Source organism: Zonotrichia leucophrys, chromosome 3 (assembly GCF_028769735.1).
Source record: "Zonotrichia leucophrys gambelii isolate GWCS_2022_RI chromosome 3, RI_Zleu_2.0, whole genome shotgun sequence".
Taxonomy (NCBI): domain Eukaryota; kingdom Metazoa; phylum Chordata; class Aves; order Passeriformes; family Passerellidae; genus Zonotrichia; species Zonotrichia leucophrys.
This window is the reverse complement of record NC_088172.1, coordinates 100,854,017-100,875,731: the sequence shown is the minus strand read 5'-3', so window position 1 is coordinate 100,875,731 and position 21,715 is coordinate 100,854,017. Positions and strand designations below refer to the sequence as shown.

At 41.6% G+C, this 21,715-nt stretch overlaps 1 protein-coding gene across 3 annotated transcripts in view; it reads left to right on the top strand.

The window, feature by feature from the left end:
• Positions 1–21,715, top strand: part of RIN2 (Ras and Rab interactor 2) — a 62,856-nt gene that overhangs the window by 4,903 nt on the left and 36,238 nt on the right. For all 3 annotated transcript variants that reach the window (XM_064709616.1, XM_064709615.1, XM_064709617.1), the window contains one exon: positions 18,717–18,809. In XM_064709616.1, coding sequence (XP_064565686.1) covers positions 18,753–18,809 — 57 coding nt within the window. In that variant the 5' untranslated portion in view covers positions 18,717–18,752. The remainder of the gene's footprint in view (positions 1–18,716; positions 18,810–21,715) is intronic.

Below are 21,715 nucleotides of genomic sequence, written 5' to 3'. Positions count from 1 at the left end.
TTCTTTGTCTCAGCTGCTGTGAGCCATGACATGGTTTGTTTGTGGAAGAGCAGCTGCTGCTGCTGCTCTGCATTCTTGGCTGTGGAGTCTGAAGTGTGTGCATGCTCTGATCCTGTTTTTGGTCTGAGCTCTGTGTGATCCTTACCTGGCAGGTGCTGTAACCCAGACTGTGTTGATTTGGCTTCAGGGACCTTTTTGTAGGTATACCAAGGCAAACACATGCAGTTGTTTCTCTGCCTCCTTGTTCTAGAAGGCTGCTGCAGAAATGGAAGGTGGTGAAGGACCTGTAGGCACACCACAGCAGTGCATGGCTGCCTCCACACTGGGCATTCTGCCCCAAAAAGCATCCCCTGATGATGTGACTGGTGAGACAGAGGCAGAGGTTTGCGGGGTGCAGAAGCACAGGTCCTTTTGTCATTTGGGTGTTGTGCTGCTGGGAAAAGTGTGGGTAAAGTGCACTCTGTGCTCTGTGCCCAAGAGTCTCTGCATGGAGGTGTTTGTAGCTGCCTCTTTCAGCTGCCTAAAGTTTTCAGGCAAAACAAAAAGCATAATAGTGTAGCATAGCATTCCCAGATTCTCTCAGGCTTGTGAAGTCCATTCTTTATGAGGTTCATTCTTTAGTCAAAAGAGGGTGGGCCTGGTTCTCCTCTGCTGACTGTGTGTTTTATCCTTTATTGGCTTTAGGAGAGTTGCTTCTGAATTTGTGCTGTTGTGAATGCTGAATGAGCCCCAAGAGCTTGGCTTTATCCATGTAACTTTTACTTGCCTTATGTAGATTTTATGAGCCTGCATACGTAGAACCCATTGTTTACTTTTTAAAGTAAAATTGAAAATTTTGCTGGATGGCTAAAGCCATGTTTCTACCTTGCAGTGAGCAGAGTGAAACTGCACATAACAGAAAATAAATTGTGGAGCTGCAGTCATGTTCTGTCATTAGGGTCATTCAGTTTTTTGGAAATTTTGATCTAAACAATTAGCTCAGTTGAAAATTGTTGTGTGTTAATGCCTTACTGTTTCCTTTGGAGCTGGTAAGGTTTCTGCCATCAGCATAAATACGGGAGAGGAGTGTGAAGATCTCACCATGATAGAGTGAAAATAGCAAAAGGAAGTTCCTGGAGTCCTACCAGTCCTCTGGCAGGAATAACAGTATTTTGTGGTATGTAATTGTCATTATACTGCTTGGAATTAGTGCACCCATTTGTGTTGGGTGTTGTGTGAGAGTACAGGTAATGATGCTGCACCAGGGAGGGTTCTGGTCTGTGAACACTGTGTATAATGTGAGGGTAGGGTGAGAAAATGACATTTTTCCTCCTGATCTTGGAACAGGGTTTTCAAGACAGCCTTGTAAATGAGTATTCTTGGAAGATGTCTTATCTATAACTTGTCTTTGAAGAGTAAAAGCCCTGCTTTGCACATAAGCAGGTGTTGAGTCTTGAAGAGTCTGAAAGCACTGGATTGTTTTGTATGGTATTCAGAAACAAAAGGACAAATCTGCTGCAAATTGCTGTTGCTCCTTTACAACTGGCAGAGCACTGCAGGTTGACTCTGGTGAGAGATGTTGTCACCTCCCCAATTTCATGTATACACGCTTAGATGCAGACACAACTCTTTTCTGAGGGACTTTTCTCAAAAACCTCCCCCAAAATTATTCTTTTTCCTCACTCCACCAGCTCCAGAATGTGAATGTCATCTGGCCAGATGCCCAGAACTAAATACAGTGCTCTAAACAAGGTCTCACAAGTGGTTTGCACAGGAAAAGAAAGAGACCACAATAGCCAGATACTTTTTTGACTTTTAAATGGTTCTTTTGCACTTTTTTTTTTTTTTTTTTTTTTGTATCAAAAATGATGGTTTTGGCTTCTACTTTGTATTTGCTAAATAGAAACCTGTGCTTTCCAGGAATTAACTCCAGGGCTCCTCAGTGCTGACTTTGTTGAAACATTCATGCTTGCAACGTGAAAACAGCCCAGAACCTTACTGGTTTTGCTTTCATGCTTGGTGTGTGTTGCATATGCTGACATTCCCTTCTTAACTTGACTGTGGGTCTGTAGCCTTGTCTTCCTCTAAATCTAAATCCTTTGTTTAGTATTTTCTCCTAAAGGATGATGATTTTTGAGCACATGCCAAAAATCATGGCATTTGAGTCTTTAAGTGCATTTGAGAGGGAATGTGGCAAGGTGCTGCTGTGTACTCCAACTTTGTGAGCCTTGTTTTAATTTTAACTCAGGAATTTAAAAAGGCCTGGGGATGCCTGCAGTCAGTTTTGGATCTGGCTTGTATGGGAATCTGCTCACTGTCTTTTGGAAAGAAGTTCAGTTTTTTAACTGATTTTTTTTTTTTTTTTAATGCAGCCACAAACTAAAACCATAACCTTCAGAAAGATAAACATGCATCCTCGTGCCAGCTGGGGCCTTGGCAGGCTTTGTGCTGCATAACTTGCTGAGACTGTAATTTTTTTTCAAAAAGCAGTTAGATATTGGCAGCTATGAAATGTCAGCCCCCAGTTAAATGTTGTAATAAGTTATTTTAACTACAGCTGGAGATTTAAAAAAAGAATCATTTACTCACAGCATTCTTGGTGGTTAATGCAAGAAGAAAAATCAGACTTTGGACACACTGAAGAGCTTAGGAGAAGGAAGTAGGGTTCTTGTGATGTGTTTGCTAAGGGCCACAACTGTCTGGATGCATGACTAGGAACCTTTAGGGTGCTCTAGGTTATTTAAGTTGTGTGTACACCTGTGCCACAGCATATCACTAAATTTTTACTTTGGTTTTACTAGATTTATCTAGATACAGCTGTTAAAATGATGGTTGTTTTGGAAGTTTATGAGAATTCAGTTTTGGGAGGTGGAAGTAGAAAATGTGCTGGGGACTTGAACTTGAATGACTTAAATAGTAGGTGCAGTAAAACTCATCCTGAAGTTTCTCTGAATCTGTGTTAGAGCTGGGAATTTCTGGTGAGGTCTTTGTAAACTGAAACTTTAGGAAATTATATTTGAGGAGTTAAGTAGAAAGGCTCAATTCTAACTTATTGGTGTTCTTAATTTATGTAGTGTATCCTCTACAAACTGTAGTGCTTGGACTTTTTAGCAGAGGGAAAAATGAGTTCACCATCAAGCCAGCAGCTGGCTTTCCTTTGGATAGTTCAAAGTTTCTATTTAGTGGTTCCATAAAAATTCTTGGTTCATGTTTGTTACACTGATAGATGCATAGCTCCTCCACTTTGGCAGGAAGCCCTACATAGATATTTTCAGCATCTGTTTTGCAGTATGTCTCTTTAAATGTTCACCTTTATTGCAATTTTTTCCCTAGAATATAATGATCTGCCAGAGTAAATATTTGGTTTGTTATAGTGCACGTTCATTTTTTGATGTTTATATGGAAAATATTTTTTCATCCCTTGGTATTTCATGAATGCTTGGGCATATGTTAGCTATCACTTATGGTGATACACCATGATAGCTGTGGTGTGTTTCCATGTGGTTTGCAACAGCTCTGGAAGCCAGAGAAATGTTTTAGCTGGATCCTGTGGGATTTGATCCTTGCTGGAGTGGTGTGCTCTCTTGGCAAAGACACTGGGCACCTTCCTGGGCTGCTGCTGGCCTTCTGTTTGCCATTTCTCAGAGAACCATGGCTTTCACCACTCCACAGTGAGCCAGAGGAGGCAGCTGCTTTTTATCTTCTTTTTAGTATGGCACCCTGAGAGCTATGTCTAAATTCAACCTTTTCATTAAGGTTTATTTAAAGCAAGGAGTGCCTAATAGTGTGGCAATTCCTCTGATGCTCTGTGTGTTGCTTTTCATTGTTTTATGTGTTCTAAGACATACAGTGGGAACATACAGAGTTGGTTTTCAGTAGTTACTATCAATATTGTGACTGTTAACTCATATAATCTCAATAATGTTCCTCCTGCATCACAGGAGTACAGAATGTAAAACTAAGAAAGTCTTGGGGTTAGCTGGGTAGTATGTTTAACTGAGGATTGCTGGATTGAGACCATAACTTGGAAGCAGTGAATTGAAGAAAGTAATCTCAATATCAAGGTTGTTTCATACCACCTTTCCCTTCACAAAGGCCTGTGTTCATCAGTTTGGTTAAAACTGCTGCTAGGAGGCAATGCACCAGTCATGATGAGAAAACTCTTGGGGTTTTTGTTTCTGGGCCTTCCAGTTCCCACATGCAGGTGGGTGTTGTGTTCCTGCACAGTTCTGTCCATGAGGATATTTCCTCTGCTGCATGGGATCAGATTGCAATGATGCTTACAGGCATTTGCCCTGTATCGAATCAGGGCATGCCCTTGGGCCCTACAGAATAGCAAGACAGCCTTTATTTTGCTAGTGGAAACCTTCCTTTGGAACATTTTGCTGAAAGTTGGTGCATTAGGAGGAAAAGAAATCTAAGAAAGGTAAATTGTAGGTTCAGCTCATTGGCCAGTAAGCTTTCCATGCAGTGTTTGCACACTATATATCTAATTTTAGCTATGAGTGATCCATCAGTTTTTCTCTGTTCGTGCTTTTCCTGGTTGATGCGTTTTCTTAAAGTAGCACTAATTCAGGCCAACAGACCATGTTTAACTCTGGAAACTAGGGAGAGGTCTAGAGAAAGATAAAACATCAGGACTTGTCACTCACAGGTTGGATACGTGGTCTCTGACATTTTTATCTCTGACATCATGGTCTTTGACATAGTACACACTTTTTTAGTCTGGGGTTACAAACTCTGAAGAGTAGCTTGTGTAAAGTTTTGGCAAACTTGATTGTGTATGATGCCTGCAGGGTGACTCTTCCAGCATTTTATGGAATCTTTTCCTTCTATTCATCCACTGTCTGGTGGCCAGCACAGACACCTGGTTGTCAGTGGAAAGGCTTTTGTCTCAAGCTGGCCAGCTTTTAACTGGAGGCAACATGGTTGTTTGCTTGGCTATTTAAACCCATTTCCAGTCTTTTCCCTGCCTTTCAAATAGTCATTCACCACAGCAAGGCTTAGAGCTTCCTCTTACAGATCGATTTCAGCAAAGCTCCTGCCCCATTGAGTCCTTGAGCCTGTGGTGTGTAAGTGTAGGCTAACTCCAAACTGCACATAAAATGGTCATCACTCAAAGGTCAGCTCTTCCAAGGCTGCCTGTGAATGTCTGGGGCAGTTGGCAAAATTATAATTTCTTAGGGAGAGTTTCTTATATTACAGCCTTGGTGGTTGTAGAATGATAAATGGAACTGTTAATTTTACAGGCCTGAGTGTGATAGTGTAATTTGTGTGTAGGTGTGAAATGTGTTTGTGCAATGTTTCTGTGTGGATTCACTGTGGGCTTGAGGACATTGGAGAGAGATGTTTTTGTGTGGCAAGGTGCCAAGCGGCACGACAGTTGTTTGAGGGTGCTGCTGGGCTTGGAATCTATTTCTGATCAAGAGATTGTCATGCAGAAACTGTCAGAAGTTCATTGAACATGCAAGTTTCAAACAAGTAGCTCCTGCTGCAGAATTCCGCAGTGCTGGTACCATGGGGCAGCCAGTGTTTGCTGTGCACAGAAACCGTGGTGGGAAGCTTAGGCTAAGGCATCATTGGCAGGATGGACAGAGCAGAGGGGGAAGCTGATGCCAGCTCCTTGCTGGGCATTGTTCATGTTCACCTTCTCCAGCAGGCAGGAACAGAACTTTGTAAGCAGGAAGAGATGCAGGACAGCAGTCCTGGCCACTTGAGGTCATGGTCCACAAACTTGTTTTCTCCTTGATTTGCCCTTTGGTGCTGTGGTTTTAGAACAAAGGCAGACTGATTGGGAACAAAAAGATTAATTTTAGGGTTGGATTGAGTTCCCCTAGCTCAGTCACAGCAGGTCAAGTGACTCAAGAGATTTGTGACTCCCCAGGGACATGGGTTTGCGTTTGTGCAGGGAATATGTCATAGCTGAGGTACAGAGGACAGAAATGGACTTGTTGGTGTTTATTTTTAGAGTGGTTGATAGACCTGGAAGTTGTTGAATTTATACAAAGAAGCTCCATAAAAATAACTGGCACCAGATGTAGAAGCAATAAACGAATGGCGTGTTAAGTCTTGAAACTGTGCTGTGTAACCTAAGAAGTATTTTCACCTATTGGCAGCTTCCTCTTTATTATCTGCAGAACGAGAGTGATGGAATTTACTAGCTGTTAAACAATTTAATTCTTCATTTTTAAAAGGGCTCATTAAATGTGTATCTCACTACACTTAGCCTGAGCTGGTTGCCAATGTTTATTGCTGGCAGTCATGGAAATCTTTTGGTACCAGTGTGTCAGCAAGAATTAAGCCCTAGGAAGCAGCCTGTCACCTGACTGCTGCCTTACTTCTGGGTTTGATTGCATTTGGTTCGGATCTGAAAGAAAGAAACTAAGTGACACCAGCAGACTGTCTGATCTCTGTGCATAACATAACCCCCCAGTACAGTGAATATGGGGAATCACCAGTGTGTTTGGAGCTCTGCTTTTGGCAGTACTTGGACCCAGTTTCACCATTTCAGCAAATGAGGTTTATTGCCTTCTAAAAAGCCTATTTCAAAACACAGTGTCCCAGGAGAGAAAAAACAAATTGTTTACACAAGCAAACTAAGAGAGAAGAGCTAAACACCCACGCTTCTTTCTTCAGGAGTTCCCCTGCTAAGAGTTTCTATGAACTCATTAATCCATGAGGAAGGAGAAACTTTTTAGTTCTAATCAATTGGGTCTTGATGTGACTGCTGATGCTGCTGAGGAAGGAAATTTGGTTTTGATGGTATCCACCATTCAATTGGGGGATCAAAAAGAAGTTAGAGGAGGGAAAAGTGCTCATCCCAAAACCTAGGGAGAACCTTCATTCCTCCTAGTCTGGAAGGGGACAGCCTGGGAGAGGCTTTAGGCTGTTCTCCTCGCTGTTAGAGCCACCTGGTGCTGTGGCATCAATTCCTCCCTCTCTATCAGTGAGCTGTTTATGTCCTGGCCTTTCAAGGGACTGGAGGAAAGAAGCAGATGGGGAATTACTAAGGTGTGATGATCTTGGTCCACCTTCTTAAAAACAAAAGTGATTGAAGAAGGGGAAGGGATGAGAAGGCTCCTCAGACCTGCATAAATGAAGGTGTTGTGGAACATACACAGTGTCCGCCTTATAGTGGGAGGTGTCCCTGCCCATGGCATGGGGGTGGAACTAGATGGCCTTTAGGACCCCTTCCAACCTAGTTGGTTCTTCTGTGATTCTATGAATATGAAATCCTTCCTGCCTGGGATCCTTATGCAGGTGGCTGGGAAGAAACAGGTAGAAAAGGAGAGGAGCTTTAGTAGGAAGTAGAAAACAGTGAAAACTGAGAAGCAGGAGGGTTGGATTGGTGGATGGAGACCTTACAGGTTCAGGGAAGGAAGCTGGCAGAGCCATGAGGCTTCATCATCCCCAGGGATTCAGCTGCAAGGATGAAAGCAAGCTGGGTGTTGGGGCTGTGACAGGGGAGTCTGGGGCTGCTCAGGATCAGCAGAATAAGAGGATGCTGCTGGAGATGGGAAAGGGGAAGAGGGTTGGGAAAGCAGCAGTAACCTTTGCACTGCTGATGAATTTACAAGTCAGCTGTTGACAGAAGGTGATGGGGTTATCAGGGGGAAGAGTTGCAGGGAGAAGTCTGAGGGAACAATTGTGCTTGGGAGGAGCATCAAGAGGAGCCCCACGAGGACAGGAAGGGTGACCTGTGCTTACGTGACTTGGGAGTTACACAGGTTGGGAGCCGAGCCAGGAAGTTTGGTTCAGGCTGACATTGCCAGTCCCATGGTGCACGCAAAGAAAACAGGAAGAGGAGTGGAATTAACTTGAGACAGATATTTCAACAGCCATCAGTTTTGAATTTCCTGGGTTTCATTGCTGTGTGTCATAACCTTGTTTTTACTATTTAAGATTTTTTTTTCCATAAAGAAATAGGATGGAAGGAGAAACATTTAAGGCTCTTTATCAGAGTCATATGTTATTATTGATTTTTCTCTTTTGCTTGGTGAACATGTATTTGGAAATGAAGTTGCACATTCTAAATATTTGAATATTTGGAACTCCCTTGTCCCTCAAAAAGAAAACATCTCCAAGGTGAGTCCCTCCACCTCTCCAGTCCTGCAAATAAACAGAAGTTCAATAGTTGTATGAAAAGAAAAGAAAGCTTAGTATTTCAGAGCATAGTTGGTCAAAGTTGTGCATGGATTTTATAGATCAGTCACTCTTTATAACCAGTCTTATAGACCTGGTTGTTATGATGAATATAGAAGTGTCTGAAATGATTTTGAGAATTTCAAATGACCTCCTGATTTTTCCAGATAGCACAATGCATGGTATTGCTTCTACCTGACATATCTGCAGACTTGGTTCTGAAGAACTGCTATATTTCCCTATTCACGCCCTTCCTCTGACCCAACTAGATCCTCTAACAGGCAAGAAATAGACTGTGCAAATAGAATTTTTCTCTCCAGGATTTGATTTGTGGGTTTGTTTTGGTTTTTAACCTCCTAGTAACACAAAATAAGTGCAGGCATTCCATCTCCTCTGATGTGTGTATGCACAGCTGACAGGAGAGTGACAACGTGTGCTTTGGGTGTATCCTGCTTGCTGTGTTGGCACACTCGTGCAGCAGTGAGCTGGCACACATTCATGGCTCAGTCTGCTTTTTCCAGTCTCTTATAGGAACAAATGACACATTCTGAGTTAGTGGTGGCTTTTCTTGTTACATGGACTATCCTGGTGTGGAGAGCAGATGACCTTGGTTTAACTAATGCAAGATTTTCTTGGAGTATCTTCCGTGCATAAACCAAAACAAACAGGTCAAGACATAAGCACTGTTCTTTTGAAGTTTTTCTAGTGAAAATATTTTCTTTTGTTCATTGAGAAATAAATCTTCTCCTTGGTACTCAGCCTCATGGTTTGCTGTGTTGGTGCACCCTCGAGGGTGTGGAACCACATTAGAAGTGTGCTACAAAAAGTGCTTCTTAAATCTGCAGCATTCTTCAAAAATTAGGAGTGAGTGCTTAGTGAAAAAAGAAGCAAACTGTCCATCATGTCTGATGTCCAGCTGTTTAAAATAAACAGTGCAACCACAAAAACTCACATGTGATCTTCCTCATGCAGTCTGCTGGATTGCATTAACCTCTTGGTCAGAAAGCACTAGTGCAAATACAACTAACGACAAGCAAACAAAATTGTTATTGAACAGAAAGCAAATCCACCCCTGCAGCTGGAGTGCCCTCAGGTTAGTCACTTGGTGTTGTTCAGGATGTGGAATGCTTTGCATTCTTAAACAGGCAGCTTGAAAATGGATCCTTTCAGGAATTTCACTGCCTTCACACTAGGTGACCTACAACACTTAGGGTACTTGCTTTAGGGGTGAAAAATCAGGTTCCATCACTGCAGTTTTTCCTCATTTGTTTAAACTTGGATAAATATTTGCATATCACTTACTAGGTGAGCTGCCCAGGGTATTTTTAAACATTTCCCAGTGGTAGATAAATAATAGTTATGGTTTGTTTAGATTGTCCCTGTAAAAAACATACATCCAAATTTTTATCCTTCCTATTGATATGTAGTTCCAACAGTATATTAATTTGTTTGCTCCAAGTTTAGTTGTTTTTTTCCCACAGTTTTTTGTGCTTGGGGGTGTGTCATTTGCTAATAAATACAAAGTTAAAAGTCTGATTTATTAATTATTTAAGCTGATTATGCTTTATAATTATTATTTAAGCTTTATGTTACATTATTGAAGCTGATAGTATGCTTTTTGACTTAATGCTTCCTTTTGGGTTATGCAAATTTAGCAGTTCCATTGTGATGAAATGTAAAAATGGATTTTGGAGCAGTGGAAGTCTCCCCCTGCTGTGAAACTGAGAAAGAAAAATTTATGCTTTTCCTCTGATATTTTGGTATTGCAAAAGAGGCAAACAAAACAAACCAAAACCCCACCAAGAATAATGCCCACCCTCCCCAGCACACACTTCCCCATTCCTTCCCCTTCCCACTCTGTGACGCCTTTGCAAAAACCAGAGGTTAGAAGGGGATTGCAGAATTGAGCTGGTCCAGCCCTCCCTGCAGGCTGATCAGGGGCTTGGGACCTTGTCCCACTCCTCTGCTCCCACCTTTCTTTCCTGTGCTCGTGTCCTGGTGACGCTGAGGGGTTCCTGTGAGTCACCCCTGTTTCCAGTGTCTGGAATTGTCATTTCTGAGGGGTTCACTCAATGAGAAAACCCTCTGACGTAGGGCAGTGCTGTTCTCAATTTTCATGGGGAACAAAAACTAATTACACATCAAAGTTCTCACCAAATGTGAGGCCCATTTCTTAAATCACAAGAGTGCATAAACTCTGGTACTTCTGGACTGTGCATAGACCAGAGAGGGCACATATGCTTCCTGAAATCCCAAAACATCTTTCTGTTTTAAATACAATGCTACACTGTTTAGGTTTGTCTCCTTGGTGCTTGTGAACTTAGTGTTTGGTATAAAACCTGAGTTTCTGTGGTCCACAGAATTTACTATTTCATGTAATATGCTGAAAGTGTGAATAAAGAAGAAAGGGTGAAATTATTCCTAACTAATGGAATTAATAACTTAGCTAAGGGGTAAGCTGAGAAGTGTCCCAGGTGATTACATCTTAACAGTTTTGATTAAGAAATTCAAATATGAGCATTTACCATGGACTCAGCTGAAATAAAGCAGTCTATATTTAACTTAGTGTACTCGGCTCAGAGGAAGAGCAGCCTGTGTACTGGAAATGAGCAGCTTCTGTCACTGGGAGCTATCCAAAAAGCAAGGTGCCAAGTGTGGTGCATTTCTGATGATCTGACTCCTCAGTTAATAGCTAAACCATTAGATTAGTGGCCTTTACATATTATCTTTTGAATGTGTCACACAAAGATGAGCATAAGGTCAACACCAGAATAAAGAGAGGGGTGTTGGTTCCCTGGTTAATCATTGGTCTGTGCTGAAGCTGAGGTGCCCAGCACAAGCTTTTACATGGAGCTTGGAATAACAGCCCAAGGGGCTCCTGATCTTACAGATTCTTCTTGCACACCATGTAATGCCCTGTGCTAACTCATTCCAGTAATTATGGCCATCCATGGAAATCTTTCTGTTGATTCTGTGAAATGCAGGATGTAGTTTCTTTGGCATTGGCTGCCTCCTGAACAGCAGTTTTTGCAAAACATTTCATAGGGAATAATGAAACCATTGCTTACTATTATAAGGAGTTATTTTCTTACAAAGAGATACCTGTTAAGCATATTGGTGATGCAACAAACACAACTAGAAAATGCTATTGCATAAAAGAAGATATATTTGTCATTGTTTGTGGTATACAAACTACTTCACATTTTTCCTTTTTTTTTTTTAGTAATAAAGAGCCTAAAAGATATTTAGGGCTTTAAAAATCACAGGTTTTGCAGTTCCTTTAAGATCACTTTTCTGTCTTGCAGTCCATGTCTCATATTTACTTTTTAGGTGAAACAACTTTTAGATCTATCTGCCATTATTTCCCATTTGTGTCCATGTCTCATATTTACTTTTTAGGTCAAATAACTTTTAGATCTGTCTGCCATTGTTTCCCATTTGTGTGTTGCTTTAGGTGAACAAATGCAATCCTTTTCAATGAATTATGTGAAGAAGAGTTTATCAAAAGGATTTGTGTTCCCCTAGCCCTGAATAGAGAATTGCTCTTACTGGAAATCAGCTGAAGCTTTTCTGGAAGCATTGAGCAAAATGAGCACAGGCTTTGATGTAGATGAGACTCTGCCACAACGAAGAAATGTGTTAAGGTGGGACAAGGGGGAGTGGCTTCAAAGTGATGTGTCCATCTAGATGTAGGTGCTGAACCCCGTGTCCCTTTGCATTAAAGTGTCACTAGGAATTCTGGAGTTTCTCCAGACTGTGAATCTAATATTGTAGTTCATACAATTACTTTTTCTTGATTCTCCCAGGAAGCGCAGCTCTACGTTAAACTTTTTAAAGATGTTTGAAAACACTTGTGAATGTTATTCTTTTTATTATTCAGTGGTTTTGGCAGGAATAGTAAGTGGAAATTACAGAAATACTGCAAGAAACATTAGTTTTTGTGAGGTATGTAGGCCAGGGAATTTGGGAAGAATAAAAACCTTCTGAAAGGTTATCCAAATCAAAGTCAATCTCTTCCTATATTTATTTCCCTGACATTTCCAGAGGCAAAACAAGACATGAATGTATCAACAAACAATCATTCTCTTATAAGAGACTTGGTAGTATCCTCCATGACTGAATGCTGTGCCAGAGGAAATGACTTGGGGTTTTATTCCCTTTCAGTAATGTGGAAAGTATGCCATGGGAGCAAGCAGGAAGAGGTTGTTTAGTGGAGGAGAGGAAGAAGAAACTTGGGAAGGGGTGCAGAGGGACAGTGTTAGCAGCAAACAGAGCTCTCCTGGTGGGGTGCTGTGCTTTTGCAACATGCCCTGCTCATACAAAGCTCTTGTAGGAAGCTTTTTTGAGGATTGGCTTTTCTGAGGCAGTCAGTGTTTGCATAACTGTGTGCTTCTGCTGGAAAGAGTGATGCCATGTCTGCTCTTGTTGATGGGAGCAGAGCCAGGATGAATCTTGTGCCCTTCAGATGGGATTTTCAGATGCTTTCATTTCTGGATTTATGGCTTTGTAGATAAAAGAGGTGGATAGACAGCTGGGAGTGAGACAGTGGATCTGCCCAAAATCTGATGGGACTTAAAGTCTCTCCTGAGAGTGCTGTACTAAAACAAGTTCAAAGTAATAACTCCTCTTTATCCTTTAGCCTCATAAAAGGCTGCCAGCACATAGGATCTGGAATCAAGGGGAAAAAATAAGCCTGCTGGCTAAAGATTGGTTGAGGCAGGAGTGATGACAGGCTCATCACAGAGCAGATGTAAAAAGATCAGTGGATAAGTCTGGCAGTGATGTTCCCACTTTATGCCATGACTGATGCATAGACTGGATCACAGCCCCTGGAATTCGGTCTGTCCAGGTGGGTTTCTTGTCACAGCCCCTGAAGATCAGTCTGTGCTGGTCACAGCTTCTTAAACACTGGCTTGTCCCTCATGGTGATGTGGAGTGTCCTTGGAGAGCTGGCTGTGATTTAGCATCACTGTTGTGCTAAGCCAGATGAGCAGCACTGATAGAGTTTACCTGTGACCCCTCTCACTGCCTCTGGAAAGTTGCAAATTTCTGTTTCCTTTGCAGTTTATGAAGACAGCATTGTTTCCTGAAAAGGATTGCAAGCAGTCACTCATGGCCCTTCTGCCTACATGTAGGGAATGGCTTTGTAAAATCTTCTTTACACCCAGGGCAGAAATACTGACTGAAGTACTCACTGACCTCATACTGGTGGCTTTCTTCAGGGAGCAGCTCACACAAACACATTATTATGTTTAGGTAACAAAAAACAGTATAAAGAGTGCTTGAAGGAATATGAGGGTGAGGGAATTTTTGTTATTTGCAAGGTTTTAAAACTCTTTAAATAAAATGGCAAAATACAAACATTTTGTAAAACTCTTTGTGTGTAAAGAGTGACTTTCCATTTTTGCTGTATGTCTTACTTGTTTTCTACAAGTAATGTGCCCTTGCATTACTTGAATTAAAAAAAAAAAGAAAAAAAACTGTAAACCCTTTCTGCAGCCGGAAGAATGATGGAAATTAGGATTTCTTTTTACATAATCCCCTCACATTTTGCTTGTGGATACAGCTGTGTTAACACAATGCAACATTTGAGTTGAGAGATCTGCCAGATCCTGGCACCAGTGATAGTTTGCAGACTGAAGGTCTTATTTGATAGATTTTCAAAGTGATACTGTGCTCAGTTGTATCTGTGTTCCTGGAAGGAGGCTTGCAGTCAGCTTCTCAGAGGAAATACTTTCAAAAGGAAAAGTTTAATTTTGCCAAGATTCAGATAAGGTCAGAGTAATTGGACAAACCAGGGCTTTGTAGGTTAGAGATGAACACAGCCTGCTCCCTGGGACTGGCAAATGCACTGGGAGAACAGGGAAATGAACTGCATGAAGATGATTACATTTGCTGAAAATCTGAAGTACTGTGTATATCTCTTGGCACATTGTCAAGTGTAGAGTTGCATTTGAGCAGGGTGGTTTGTTTTTACTTTTTTTTATTAAGTAAAATGTATTTATCCTTCCCGTTACTGGTTTCTACTTTAACCCACCAGAAAATGGGTTCACCAAATTAATTTTAGTTATTTTAATACTGTGTATTTATAAATTGCTGTAAAAATTGATTGTAATATGATGCTAATAGGTTTTACAAGTACATCTGTAGCAGCTTCTCCCTAGCTTCCATGCTTTTCTGTTATGGGGCAGTAGGGATTGTATTCCAGCTGTATCCCATGCTGGCCAAGGGCATGCTCTGACAGGTAGCAGCCAGCATTAGTTCTGACATCAGTGACCTTTGCCAGCTTATACATAAGTCTGGAGTGATATTTTCTCCTGTGTTTTCTTGGCTGCAGAACAGTAAAACCATTTCTTCATTTGCCTGAGGTAGTTTCTGTGAGAGTTTGTGCCCAGTGATTGCACAGCCCTTACAGGCAGAGAATGAAAGAGAGCAGACTGAGTTTCTTCAGTGGCGTAACTCACATTTAAAATGCAGGAAAAATAAAAAGGTGATAATTCTGTGGGTCAGCCAGCAAAAGGAAAGCTGCAGATCTCTTCCTTCAGTGGTGGCATACATGGAGTCTCTTCCTGCTGTCTTTTTGTCTTGTTAGGTTGGCCAAAAAATCAAAAATCCTAGTTAGGAACTAAGGAACAGGAAGCTAGTGCAGTTGGACAGCCTTGATTCCTTAGGAAAGAGAAGAGTTGGGATTGTGGGAGGATTGTGGGCAGGGAGTTTGTACAGATTGCTGTGGCTGAGCTTGGGGGAGGCAGAGACAGACTGTTTTGTCTTTGGGCTAAAGAAAATGGGATGTTTTGCTTTGTAAAAGCAAGATTGGAATGAGAGGATTAAAGGGAAGGATCCTGAAAAGTCCAGTGAGGTGGTCTTGTCACAGACATCTTTTATGAAAAATCCTTTTTTTAGGATTTTTCCTCCTGAGAAGCTGAGAGGCCTCAGGAACAAAATGTAAACATTGATTATCTGCTGCTGTGGAATGCAACAAGTAAATCTTTGATTGGCCCATGTTGGTTGTTTCTAATTAATTGCCAATCTTGAGCCACAAGCCTTTGTTATCACTCTTTCTATTCTTAGCTAGCCTTCTGATGAAATCCTTTCTTCTATTATTTTAGTATAGTTTTAATGTAATATATATAATAAAATAATAAATCAAGCCTTCTGAAACATAAAGTCAAATCCTCATCTCGTCCCTCATCCTAAGACCCCTGTGAACACGGTCACAGTGGTCTAATATAGTTAAGTATAAGAACATACCAAAAAATCTAAGTAAAATTGCAGTAGAGGGAGTAAAGCAGGAGCTGTTTTGATGAAGAGTCAGAAATCAGATTGCATACAAGCAAGTGAAAGGTGCTCTGGCATTCCTGTGTGAATGAAAACCAGCAGGAGAAGGGAATGGAAGACAGATAAAAAGCACCTGTTTTTTTGAAATACACAGTTTGCATGAGCATCATGCAGTAGCATTGGACTTGAGGGAGGTTTTCCAAGCAGACAGATCATGCCTTGTCCCTGCCCTGTCCTGTTGGTCACACACAGGAGCTGCAGGAAGGCAGTGCTGTGGGTAGGGAGTGTCTGGGAGAGCTGGGACAAAGCCCTGGAACACAGAGGAGGCTTTTCCCTCCAGATGGCCAGGCAAAAGGAATGAATTACACAGTGAGCTGGCTCCTGCAGCCTGGTGACATTTCCAGGTGGGTTTCTGGGCAGGCAGCACATGGGCAATGTCTGGGTGAATCTGCCTCGGTGCCTGGAGCACAGGAGGAGGAGAAAAGGCTTCTCTGCAGTAGGTGCAGCAGATGACAAGCTTTGCTGACTTGCTCCACCTAGCTTCTCAGTCAGAGGATGGAGATTTTTTGTTTCTGACAGCCTCATGCTGTCCAAATTCAACAAGGACAACTTCAGAGCAGTGGTTTTCCAGCCTGCCTTGGATCTGAGTAAGATCAGATGTGCACAGCTATAGAGAGACATGAAGCCTCCTGACAGCAGGTTTGTTTTTCTGCAGCTTTTTCTGCATGATATGGAAATAACTCTCAGCTCCAAGGTAGGAGCCTGCCCCCAGGTTTTGGGGTGTTGCACCCAGCCTGGCTGTCCATTTACCAGCAAGCCATAATATCTTGTGTTATTGAAAAAGAAGTATCTGCACCAAAAGAACCCTCCCAACAAACACAAAGAAGCCCAGCAGTGTTTCCCATTGTGCTGATTTTAGTCAGAAATACTAAAACCCACTCAGACTTGAAATATTATTTAGATTACCCTAAATTAGTTTGAAATTACTTATCACCATGAAAAGTGGTGGAGATTGAGGCTGTGTGGAGCTGAGAAGAGCCCAGCTGAAGCTCAGGGTTAAGGTCCTACTGATAGCAGTAATGTTGCATAAACAGTGACAGTAATAGAAGTTATGAAGAGATTTAGATTAGTATATTTAGAGCTCCAGAACCTCTTACAAGTGAAATAAGCAGTGGTTTTGTTTGAGGCTTTCTTCTGACTGGAGTCATACCACTCTTTGAAGTACACAAACTGTGTGTGTGTGTTCCTTCCTCTGTACATTTGAGTGGAGAATGTAAAAATACCAGCATGGTCTTGTTTTGGTAACAGGATTGCATGCAGACATCCTTGTGGTTAAATTGAAAAAAAAAAAATTAAAACCCATGAGATTTATTTTGAAGGGGTTGTTGTTTGCAAATGGAGTGATTAATGACTGAGAATGGAGATGTACAGACAACTGCAGGATCTTGCTCATAACCCTCTAATGTAACTCCTTAACACTCTCAGGTGAAAATTTTCTTTCCAGAAATTGATCTAAAGAAGATGTTTTAAAAATATATAATTTCTTATGCTCCCCAGAGGGGACCAGCTGTTCTGTCCCCTTGTGTATGTGGCAAATGAGGAGACAGAGCTCAACTCATTTAATAGCACCTGCAAAACCACCCACTGAACATCATCTCTTATGGGATTATGCAGTCAAGTTATTTAAGCACACTTCTAGCTCAAGAAACACAGTTCACAATTCTTTAGAGCTTCACCAGGAGTGTATCCTTTAAATAAACTGATTTAGGAAGAAAGTTGGAATTTTTTATTTTTAAATTTTTTTCTTGGCACTCTTTTTAGTCTTCTCTTGCTCATTCCCCAGTGTTTGGTTTTCACAACAGTGCAGAATTCAAGATTTTACTTTGAGCCTTCAAAGTTTGCGAACTCTGCTTGGAAAACTGGCATGTTGCTGAGCTTCCTGCCATGGCTGCTTTTGGAAAAATGTAACCAATTGTAGTGCTCTTGTGGTAGGACCTCTGGAAACAAGATGAACTATTTAAAGCCTCTTGCTACATATTAAAACTAAAATGTTTCTTTGCTCCTGCTTGTACCTCTCTGTTTCCTCAAGTACTTTTGTTTGACTGTGTTTTTCGTTTAACCCTTCTGCCTTGGTCTTCCTCACTCCCGTCAATTCTTTCCCTTAAGGCATTAGAGGGAAGCAAAGCATGCATGTGTTTGGTGTGGGGTGTGTGTCAAATTTGGGGTTTTACCTGTCAGCATTCTCTGTCCCAGCTGCTTTGTTCTGCTCCATCTCCCTCTGCAGCCACACCACTGAACTTGGTTTTCACTGCTGCTGAAGCATTTTATTTTAATTTCTGCTTGTATCAGATCAAAAACTGTGTCTCTGTCTCTACTCTATAATTTTTTGCACTTGTATTATTTGCCCCTTTTGATAACTGAAACTTCCAACATAACTCCCTGCTATGTGGTTGGAAAATGTGTGTGCAAGGAGAAGAGTTAGGGTGTTAAAATACAGTCACAGCTCACCTAGAAAAATCCTAGGATGACTTTTTAGCCATGGAACTGAATCCTGCTTGGTTCAGAAGCTGATTCACAAATGACTGCTGTGAATTGGTTGTGACTTTAGAGGAACTCTGCTACTCTAGTTCAGATGGAGATCCCCCTCTTGATTTTCCTCGCTGATGGATGCATTAGTGGATTGTGCTGGGTGTTGAACTGTTCCTTCAGTTTACCTGACAGCAGAAAATGCTGTTTCTTCCTAAATTCATCTTCAGTTCCTGACTTGAATATGGCTCAGTTGCATTTTAGAAATCTGAAGCAGCATTTTTTAGGGGTGTTTGGGCTTTTTGTTGTTGTTTGTTGGTTTTTGCTTTAATGGTAGAGTGTTTTCTCCCTTGTGGGTAATTTTAAACTGCTTTTTTTCCCCTCCTGATAAGTCCTGCTAATACTGTAATATTTGAGACTGGATTGTAATGACATCTAACATTTTGTTCTGTTTGTACTGCAGACTGAGGTCAAGTAAACAAAGAAAGCAATCATTATGTTTTAGCATTCTTTTTTAATGAGCACATTAAAATCGAGTCACAGCTACAGGATCAGCTGTGAAAAGAAGGGAGAGACACAGAGCTCTGAGTAACACTGTATTTTTGAAGCAGTTTATGGAAAAATAATGGACTGAAGGGATATGGAAGGACTCTGGTAGGAAATAAATGGCACGATGTTGTTGACAGGAAGGGTTTGGCAGAAGGCTTGTTGTGACTGTTTCTGTGGCTTAGAATTGCAGAGGAATTTCCTACAGACTGGACTAACCATGACAAAAATGTGTCTGCTTTTAGGAGATCAAGGCATACAGTGGAGTCTTCTCAGGGAAGATGTCGTCTTTGACCATGAGAAGCCGTTGTGTGGACAAAAGAGGAAGTTTCTTTAAGGTAAATGGGATACTTAAACAGAACATGAAATACTTGGGTTTATGTGAAATGAGCACAGCAGAATGTGCAGTGCTCTCTGTGATACATAGTAAGCCTTTTCTGTAAAATGAGAAGTACTTCTCAACCATTTCTTTTTACAGGCAGATTTGTGGCTAAGATCACCCCCCAGTTATTTCACATGTATATTTTTTCTGTACATGGAGTAGAATATTTGGTGCAAAATAGGTCATGGCTTTCTTTGCTGCTAATGCTGAGAACATAATCTTTATTTTGCACAGGCATAAAATTATTGGAAGCTTCATAAACTAGATTTGTGTCACTTAAAGCTGTGGTACAGATTTATGATTTCCATTACTGGATTGAAAATTGGTTTCATTTCCTTGTCTATTTTGAGAACAACTGGCATCCCAAGAAGCCAGGCTGCACTAGGAGTTACCCACTGCAGTTTTCAAAAGATGATGTGCCAGGGTCACAGTGGCTGCCTTGCTGGGCAGGGTTTTGCTTTAGGGAGCCATCAAAATTTACATCCCTTAGACTATTCATCACTTGCTGTAGCTTCTTCCAGTGAAAGATGCTGATGCTGCCATCTTGGGGTGCTGCTGTTTTCATTCCTTCTCTTCCTCTGGGGCAGAAGTTTCCTTTGGGGAAATCTTTAGGAAATGAACAATCGTGTTTTCCTTTTGCCTTGCCCAGCAGTTACCAGGATCATCCAGTGACAGGAACCACCTCTCAGTTCTGCAGCACACTTCAGCTACCTCTCATAACTCAGGAGTGCAAACATCAGCCTTGTTGATAGCCAAAGAGGGAGAACAGCCCTATTTTCTAATCACAGCAAGGAATTCTCTCAGTTCCAAGAAATATCTCTAGGTCATCTCTTGCGTGTATGCTGAGGGACTCCTGATGTCAGATGGGACTGTAAGCAAGCACCCAGTCATTTTCTGCAGTCTTTGGGATTTCCTTAGGTAATTCTTATGTAGAAAAGAGATGCTGGAACAGCTGTTTTGTTCATGATGATGGTGGGGTTGCAGTTACTCTAAATGATTAGAAATGCAGTCTGCAGTCTGCCTGGGCAATTTCAGGAAACACTGTCAGTTAGAAAACTAAGGTCCTACATTTTCTTAAAGACATCTGGCAGGGAATAAGATGCCTCCAAGCTCCTTTTCCAGCCCTTGGAAGCTGCACTGTTGGACCATGGTTCTGAGCACAGAATGTGGGACTGGAAGCTGCACCCAGCCTGTGTGCAGTGCACCTGGTAGCTTGTGTGTGTACAGTGAAATTACCTTTTATTTTCTCCTTCTGCCATGTGAACAGAATTGTGACAACAGCTACATTTGTTTGCTACAGCTGAGCTGGTGAGCAAGCAAAATACTTGGCGCATCAGATTTTTTGAGTTTGCATTATTTTAATTTGCTTTGTCTGTCTGTGTTTAGGAAACCTAGTAATCGTGATATGGCCTTTTATCCCTGCTGATCTGTTCTTCAGGGTGCTCTCCCACATGGGCAGACTGTCCCCTGTCCTTGCACATGGCTCTCACATTGTGCTTTTTAAGAAACCTTTACCATGTTGGTGTGCAGATTCTCAGGGCACTTAAATCTTCTTGAGGGAGTATCTTACCATTCTCAGCAACATTTGCCAGAAAAATTGCTGACAAATACCAGTGGGGAAATTCCAACTTTATCTTTTCTTTTCTGGTTCTTAAGTAGTTCTCATTGCTACAGCTTCTAACCATGTCTTAGTTTTTTTCACAGCCATTCTTTTCACATTGTTTTGTCCCCATTTTAGACAGAGAAGAAGTCCCTGTTTTTGACAGTACTGTCCCCATTTTAGACAGAGCAGAAGTCTGTAGTTTTAGAGGCTAAATTCTGTGGACTCTACACCTTGTGATTGGTGAATGCTCAGAGCCAGCAAGTAATAAGAATGAGGCAATGATGGGGTTTGTCTTGGATAATTCTGGGACTCAATAGCTTGCCAGTGATTACAGAGAGAGTCTGTGGTAAGGCAAGGGGCTGAGTATATGTCTCTGACAAATGTCCTCTTTACTGAATTATCCTCCTGCTCATCAAAATGTTCCAGTGTTTACTGAACTGGCATCAGAGGTTTTATACCAGCAAAGCTTTTCTGTTTTACACCAGCAAAGCTTTTCTGTTCCAAAATCAAGCATCAGGTAAAACTTTGTTTCTGATGAATAAGATACTGAGCAAGGTCAGCAGCCCTGAGAATTCACAGCTCACCAGAATCTGCAGACGTGTATCAAAATATTGGATTGCATTCAGAGGCTTGCACAAGTTGAGCAGCAGCGTTCTCAGACGGGCTCATCTCTGGCACTTGGCCACCTCCTCACACAGAGCTCTCTGTGAGGGTTGCTGCGTTCTGCTTATCAAAACAGGAAGGAAAAGATGTGATGCCAAAGAGGATGCAGGTCTCCAGAAAGAATGAAAAATGAGATGCTGGCAGGAAGGGGGAGTGGTAAGTGCTGAGGCTCATTTGTCCAGTCTGATTCTAATCTTGCTGTCTTCAACCCGTGTCCCCTTGCCCGATTAGAAGCACCCATCTTACCTTTTCCTCTTGAGTTCTTGTAAATCTCAGGGCTTGGAAACATTCTGCACTGGTCATCTTGGCTGACTCTTTTAGTGCTTCTCAGAATGATGGCAATTTTGTTAATTCTCTGTACAAGCTTATTTACATTTGAACACAAAGAGCAGGAATTCAGTTGTCACGCAGTTTTTTCTAAAAATGTCTGGGAGCAGACATCAAATCAAAGCCACCTGTCTTTGGGAATAGGAAAGTCTTCAAGTCCAGTGAGTAATAAGAGCTGTAGTTATGCTGGGTTTCTGGGAGAGGCACTGTCTATATCTGGTCCTGGGCATGTGCTTGCTTTCCCTGATGCACAGGGATGTGAGTGTCAG